The 7,835-nt window shown below is 43.1% G+C and overlaps 1 protein-coding gene across 1 annotated transcript; it reads left to right on the top strand.

Annotated features, from left to right (window-relative positions):
• Positions 1-2,387: 2,387 nt before the first annotated feature.
• Positions 2,388-3,716, top strand: LOC123117228 (expansin-A13). The gene is made up of 3 exons (XM_044538039.1): positions 2,388-2,620; positions 2,696-3,017; positions 3,109-3,716. Exons 1-3 carry the CDS (start codon positions 2,476-2,478, stop codon positions 3,419-3,421), a joined length of 780 nt encoding a protein of 259 aa, XP_044393974.1. The 5' UTR covers positions 2,388-2,475; the 3' UTR covers positions 3,422-3,716.
• The last annotated feature ends 4,119 nt before the right edge of the window (positions 3,717-7,835 follow it).

Raw genomic sequence — 7,835 nt, 5'->3', positions numbered from 1 at the left:
TAAGGATTGGGGTGGTTTCACCTTCAGAAGAGCTCTGTATGGGGATACTGAGCAACTTTGGAATAGCATGAGAGCAAGATGTGAGGAAGTTTTGATGCATGGGGGGAGGGACAAATCCATGTGGATGTTGACTGCTGATAGAAAATTCACTGTCAAATCACTATACAGGGATCTGATCAAGTCTGATGTGGGATTCCCCAGGAAGTTTCTGTGGAACTAAAGTTCCTGCTAAGATTAGATTCTTTCTTTGGCTGCTAGCAAGAAAAAGTGTACTTACTAGAGATAATTTGTTAAAAAGAGGATGGAAAAGGGATAAAAAAATGTGTTTTTGGTGGCAAGAAACTTAAGGATGAAACGATAGATCATCTGTTTTTCTCTTGCTCGGTAGCAAAAACCATCTGGGCTCTAGTGAGATGTGCATTTGATGTGAAAAGTACCCCTAGAGACCTAATGATTGTTTTGGATTATGGTAAAAAAATCCAGAAAGATAGCAAGAAACTTATAATGGTTGGCGTCTCAGCGCTGTTGTGGGCGATCTGGAGAAGTAGAAATAACATTGTGTTTGATAGAAAAATGATTTCTGACCCAATGGGTATTGTGAAAATGATGTGTGGATGGATTTCTGACTGGGCTGTTTTGCAGAAAAAGTGCCCAGGGGAAAGAATGTTGATGCTGGGAGCAAAACTCATCGTGCAAGTAGCAAGTGATGTCTACAAAGCTGCGCAAGGCTGGCGTTTTGAAGTCCTTCGAATCCAGCAGTGACGAAGATGGGAAAAACTTCTCCTTTTGGCGCTTCGACGAAATGGAGTGAAGTGGAAGATCTACGAAAGAGGCTCAACTTTGGTGCCTGCCTTTTCTGTTACCTTGTTATGCTGGGAGACTCTCTGAGATGTAATAGGACTAGATCTTTTAAGTCGTGATCTCGAAAAGAACCCTGTCTAGATACTTGGTTTGATGGTTTCTCTAATGGAAATCGGAGGGGAAACCCTCCGTTGCTCAAAAAAAAAATTTATACCAAGGAGACAAAGCTCAAAGCTCCACGTGAATGGATTTTTTTTTTGAGCGGAAACACATGAATGAAATAGTTACTAGTGAATGGTCCATGTACTCCCTAGCTAGTACTACACCAAAACCGGTACTCACAAAAATAATCTTGGCATCAAGCGTCTATCAATAGGAAAAAAAATTGACCACTTGGATACTAATGATAGGACAAAAGGCGGTTCCGTCTCGCATTGTGAATCCCTAGCTAGTACAGCACATACCACTGAACTATGATTTCAGACTTCCATATATACATGCAAGATAAACAGTTCACACTTATAACTCGGTAGGACTAGTAGAGTTCAAAGTAAGAAAAACTCGCGAAGAAGAGCTAGCTAAAAAATGATATATACCAGGGAAAAGAAGTAAGTACGCTGCGACTTGCTGGAGCTGACCTTGGGCACGGCGTGACGCTTGGTCAATTCTGTCGATCAAGCCCTTTTCCTTCCCAGCGCACGCAAGCAAAGCACGCGGCAACCTGCTGCTAGAGTGCTAGTGCCACTACTAAAATCCATATCTTCCACTGCGTTGCTTACGGCTGTGCCGAACTACCAAATCCATATATATGTAGCCAAGGTAAAAAAGATTCCCCAGACTGCAACCACCGGATCGATCATACTACTATTCATATAGTATAACGCTGCTTGAGAGTGCACAGGCAAGCAAGCACACTAACATGGCTACGTGCGCCTCATCCCGTCTTCTTCTCGCATGCACCGTCCGGCTGGCTAGCTGAGCCGAGAGTGTCAAACCTCCTTTAACTCTTTGGCAATCAACACATGGAAGCGTACGCACACCACCAGCCCAACACGTCTTGTAGACGAAAGAAGCTTTCATTGCTTCCGACGTACGTCCACACCACCTTTTTTGCACCTCATCTTTTCATCTCCTCCCTTTCTGGGTGATAATAACAAACTGAGGACAGAACTGGACGCATACATGCAGGGAAAGATCTATCAGTTTGTTAGAATATTTCTGCATGTCGACCCGGAGGCCCGGTTGTTGATATATTTTCAGCGAATTGGTTTCAGAAAGATTGGTCACTTTTAGGTTTTCGCTAGGGATCATGCATGCATGCCTCTGAAGCAAGATGGAGATGTACGAAGAACATTGGATGGGTACTGGAGTAGGTGTGTGCCGATCAGGATGAGGCCATGTCATGCATGCATGCGCGTACGAAAGCATCTTCACGATGTGCCACACGCGCAAGTCACGCGCGTGCATGTGCACCTTAAGCTTGTTATTCGCCACTCGCCTCACGCACGCGAGCCTTTACCTTACGTGTAGATATACCATCTCTTATATATATCATCGGCATGTTCACCGTTCATTCATCAGAGAGACATCATTCGAGCCACATCTCCATAGCCACAAGTACAGAAGAAACCACGTACGGCTGTTCAGAGGAAACTGATCGACTGGTGGTAGGCCATGGCCGGAACCTACGTGCGCACGGCGGTCGCGCTCGCGCTCGGCTGCCTACTGCTGGCCATCGCCGCGGACGCCCTGGAGCCGAGCGGGTGGGTGAGGGCGCACGCCACCTTCTACGGCGGCAGCGACGCCTCCGGCACCATGGGTACGTGAACCGCCGCTCGATCACTAGCTGCTAATTAATGGCAGTTTATGCATGATCATACGTATGTACATGCAGGCGGGGCGTGCGGGTACGGGAACCTGTATGCGCAGGGGTACGGCGCGCGGACGACGGCGCTGAGCACGGCGCTCTTCAGCGACGGCGGCGCGTGCGGGCAGTGCTACAAGGTGGTGTGCGACCGCAAGACGGACAAGACGTGGTGCAAGCCCGGCGTGTCCGTCACCGTCACCGCCACCAACTTCTGCCCGCCCAACTGGGACCTCCCCAGCGACAAGGGCGGCTGGTGCAACCCGCCGCGCCCCCACTTCGACATGGCGCAGCCCGCCTGGGAGAAGATCGGCGTCTACCGCGGCGGCATCATCCCCATCATCTACCAAAGGTCCGTCCGCCGTCCTCCATCGATCAGGTTGACCAAGAACTTTCATGATCATGCGTGTATGCTAACCTAGCTAGCTCGTCGCTTTTGGCAGGGTGCCGTGCGTGAAGAAGGGCGGGGTGCGGTTCACCATCAGCGGCCACGACTACTTCGAGCTGGTGCTGCCGACCAACGTGGCGGCGGCCGGCTCCATCAGGGCCATGGACGTCAGGGGCTCCAAGTCCGGCGACTGGATGGCCATGGCGCACAACTGGGGCGCCAACTGGCACTCGCTCGCCTACCTCAACGGCCAGGGGCTCTCCTTCAGGGTCACCATCACCGACGGCCAGACGCTCGTCTTCTCCAACGTGGTGCCGCCCAGCTGGAGGTTCGGCCAGACCTTCTCCAGTAACCTGCAGTTCAAGTGATCGAGAAACGTTGACGACGTACGGCGTACGTACGTGAAGATGAACTCAATTAGGCATCCAATTTATTTGCTATACAACTTGGGTGTAATGGGTGGTCGATTTAATTACTTAGTAACCTACAGTTCAAGTGATCGAGAAATCGTTGACGACGTGCAGATGAAGTTTTTTTTTTTGAAGTTACTTAGATATCCAATTTATTTGCTATATACTCCATATGATGTACTTAGTAACAACTTGAGTGTAATGTGTGGTTGATTTCCGAGCAATATGTGAGTAATGAAAAAGGGGTTAATCCGGTTCAGATTGTGTACCTGCTTAAAAGTACATGTACACTAGGCTTGCTTGTGCATGTGTTCAATGTACATAACACTAGTAGAAAAAGGACCTAATGTGACACACATTAGTCCCGGTTTGATTTCGGCCCGGTACTAATGGTATCATAAGTGCCGGTTCGAACGGCTATGCATTAATGCCGGTTCATTTTGACCCTTTAGTACCGGTTCGTGCCACGAACCGGTACTAAAGGGGTGGTGGCAGGCTGGCGTCAGGCTGAGGGCCCGCGATCACCTTTAGTACCGGTTCGTGGCATAAACCGGTACTAAAGGGCAAACCTTTAGTACCGGTTCGTGCCGGTACTAAAGGGGTTTGACCTATAGTCCCGGTTGGAGACATAAACCGGGACTATAGGGCAATTTTCAAACTCTACCCCCCCCCCCCCCCCCCCCCCCGCGTGTTTATCGGCATTTCAGTTTTGAAAAGTACAAAAGAAAATGATAAAAAATTCAAAAAATAAAATTCTTCGAGATGTAGTTATATTACTACATCTACTAGTTAGGAAAATTAAAAAACTTAAATTTGGGCATGTTTTGCAAAAAGTGTAGGGAAAATGTAAAACGGCTATAACTTTTGCATACGATGTCGGAAAAAAACGTATAATATATCAAAAAATTCAGCACGAAAATGCGCATCCGATTTTGACTGCCTACGGCCTGTTTGCAATTTTTTAGAATCCTCAAATTCCAAAAGGAAAAAAAGATATGCTCAAATTTCAGTTTTTTTAATTTTGGTTAAATCTGGTCAAACTATGGTCAAACTAATTATTCAAGAAGTATTAATGTTGCTACATAATTATTCAAGAATATTAGTATTACTAAATAATTGTTTCAAATTTTTAAATTTTGGTCAAATCTGGTCAAACTATGATCAAATCTGGTCAAATTATGGTCAAACTGTGGTCAAACTTATTCGAGAAATATTAGTGTTACTAACTGTTTTTTAGAATAATAGTTCCAAACTCAAACGATAAAACGTGTGACCTAATGCTCAAGCTAAACTGCTGAGGGTTAATAGGATTGACAGCTTACATTTGTCAGGAAAATAACAAGTGCATATTTGGAAAGTAGGGGGAATAGAACTCCAAAGTTAAGCGTGCTCAGGCTGGGGGAGTGAGAGGATGTGTGACCCGCCGGGAAGTTAGATGATTTGGAATGAGTGATCCACAATTAAGCAGTTAAGAGGGGTGATTAGAGACTAAATAATCAAATAATTTAGAAAATTGAAAATTTAAAAAAAATCAAATATTTTTTACAAAATTTTCAAAAAAACATATATCTTTAGTACCGGTTGGTAACACCAACCGGTACTAAAGGTCCCCCACACCACGACGCGAGCTCACGCCACGTGGTGGGCCTTTAGTGGCGGTTCTTGCTGAACCGGTACTAAAGGGGGGGTGCCTTTAGTCTCCACCTTTTAGTGCCGGTTGCAGAACTGGCACTAAAGGCCCTTACAAACCGGTTTTAAAGCTCCATTTTCTACTAGTGTAAAGAGATGAATTTATCCACTTTATGAAGGTGTTATGTTCTGTGAGGATTTCAGTGAATTATTAAGTATTACGACACCGTTTTTTAAAAGACAACATTTTTTTAAGGAGATGCAATACGTGTTAATTTGTTTGAAGACTACTCCCTCCACTAAATATAAGCTTTTTAGATATTCTAATGCGGACTACACACGGAGTGAATCTACCCTCTAAAATACGTCTATATACATTCGAATGTAGTCTATACCAAAATCTCTAGAAGGTCTTATATTTAAAAACGGAGGGAGTGGTATTCTAGAAAACCTTTCTGATAAACTAGCATGCATGCGTGAACTTGAACATCACAATGTCGCAAAATCATTTCTATTGCTAGCAAAATTCTCACACGTTTGCTGCGGAAGTATGTTTTGTACATATTACTAGTTGTTCAAATGTTTGTGCCACATAAACCTTTAGATCATGAGTTTTTTAAAAAAATATATACATAAGTGAAATCAACACTTACACCGTAAATAGATGATAAGTGTGATAATTCCTGATAACCTATGAGGTGAATCAACCGCCACCAACTCACTTGTCCTATAGTTGGACAAGTGACTTTTAAGCATGCCCTATATTGCCTATCAACCGGGAGTTTGCATACAACCATAGATCACAAGAGCGGAACCACCTTGTCTACATGGACACCACATGGACACCGCAGTTACTTGCTACTCCAAGAAATAAAGAAACAAGCACTAAGTTATTAAGTTTGTTGTTGTTGAACGAAGGGAAAAAGGCATGAACGATGCTATTCTTACGTAATGATTTTACAAAAAACTTACGTATTAGTTCAGTCTAGGGACGGTTGTTCACGCCTTTGCTGCAGGTAGTTATCCCGCCTCACACAGTTCATAGTTTTCTTTCGTAAAACTAGTTTGTAGGAATAGAATTTCTGAAAAGGCATTAAGCCAAGTGAGGACATGTTAGGAAAAAAGAGTAGGCATAGGTACCCCACAAAACCACAACCTTTTTTTAGAACACTTTCTTTTTGGTGAGAACAAACAAAAGTACATGTCAAAAAACAGTACAAAACTGCAACTTGGCCCGGCCCATAAACACATGCAGGGCCTGCTTCATTCGCTGAGCGGATCGAGCCTTCTTCCCTGTCCGCAAGTGACAGACTTCCTATCTGGCGCATTATGCGGCAGAGTGTCCAGGCTTCGCATATGGCAGTCCCTCGACTGAGCTGGCCCAGGAAGGCAGCGATCAGTGTAAAAAATAAATGATTAAAATCGCAGCGATTCAGCCAGGATTCGAACCGCGAACTCAAGCATCTAGACATGCGTAGGTAGCCACTACGCCAGACTTCGCACGCTGGTGAAACAGCAATGCGAGTCCTTTAGACCACCATATCTAAAGAATCGGATTATTTTTCCTTTTTCCTATCATTTGTTGTAAATTCTGAATATATTATTTGAAAAGTACGAACGTTTTTTACAGAACACAAACGAGTTTTGAAAAAGTTTTAGCAATTTTTCGAATTTTTAACCAAATTTGAAAAACAGGAACAACTTTGAAGGTTGACAAATATTGAAAAACAGGAACATTAATTAAAATTATGATCAATTTTTTATAAAAAGAAAATGTTCTTAGAAAATGTGAACAATTTTATGAATAGTGATTTGTTTTTAAAACATAATTTTTTTTGAACTTGTGAACAAATCTTGAAAAGCAGGAACATTTTCTAAATTCCGAACATTTTTTGAATTTAGAGAACAAAATTTTGAAATTGAGAACCAAATTTGAACATAAATATTTTCTAAAAGTACGAACATTTTTTGAATCTTGAGAACAAATTTTGAAACGAAGAACAAATTTGGACAATTTCTTAAAGCATGAACATTTTTTGAATCTTGAGAACAAATTTTGAAACCGAGAACAAATTTGGAAGCATGAACAATGTATTAAAGCACGGACATTTTTTAAATATTTAGAACAAATTTTTCGAACAGAGAACAAATTTTCGAACAGAGAAAAAATTTGAAAAATACCAAACAAATTTGGAAGCGTGAACATTTTTTGAACAATTTTTGAAAATTCCGAACAATTTTAGAAAAATGCATACAGTTTTTGAATTTGTGAACAAAATTTGAAAACACGAATTGTTTTCAAATTCTGAACATTTTTCTGAAAGCGCGAACATTTTCCAAAAAATACGAACATTTTTTTGAAAAAGAAAACATAAACTTGAAAAAAAACGAAACAGAAATAGAAAAAGAAAGAAAAAAAACCGGTTCAGGAACCTTCTACAAGGTTCCCAAAAGCGGAAAAAACCAGCTGGAAACCTCTAGAAGGTTCCCAAAACCGGGAGCGGCCGGCCCGTTGCGTCGCTGCTCGGTCGCTCGCCTGTGCGAAGCGCCAGCAGTTTGACGCAACGAGCGGCATATAGGATTTTCCACACGTATCGCCCGCTGCGAGTGCTAAGGCTCCGATCGCCAACGCGTGCTTGCAGTGCGCCAGCCCATTCAATCTTGCTACGGGGCGCTCGAAGCGGCCTTTTTTGGAACATTCCAGAAGGTTCGTTGCTGGATTTCTTTCTTTTCTGATGTTGTT

The sequence above is a fragment of the Triticum aestivum genome, chromosome 5B (assembly GCF_018294505.1).
Source record: "Triticum aestivum cultivar Chinese Spring chromosome 5B, IWGSC CS RefSeq v2.1, whole genome shotgun sequence".
Lineage (NCBI taxonomy): Eukaryota > Viridiplantae > Streptophyta > Magnoliopsida > Poales > Poaceae > Triticum > Triticum aestivum.
This window is presented reverse-complemented; position numbering and strand designations above follow the sequence as displayed.

Bases quoted from the DNA above. Each gene is read 5' to 3' on its own strand.
- LOC123117228 (XM_044538039.1), top strand. From the start codon at position 2,476: ATGGCCGGAACCTACGTGCGCACGGCGGTCGCGCTCGCGCTCGGCTGC. The intron at 2,621-2,695 runs GTACGTGAACCG...ATGTACATGCAG, and splicing joins CGACGCCTCCGGCACCATGG to GCGGGGCGTGCGGGTACGGG. The intron at 3,018-3,108 runs GTCCGTCCGCCG...CGCTTTTGGCAG, and splicing joins ATCCCCATCATCTACCAAAG to GGTGCCGTGCGTGAAGAAGG.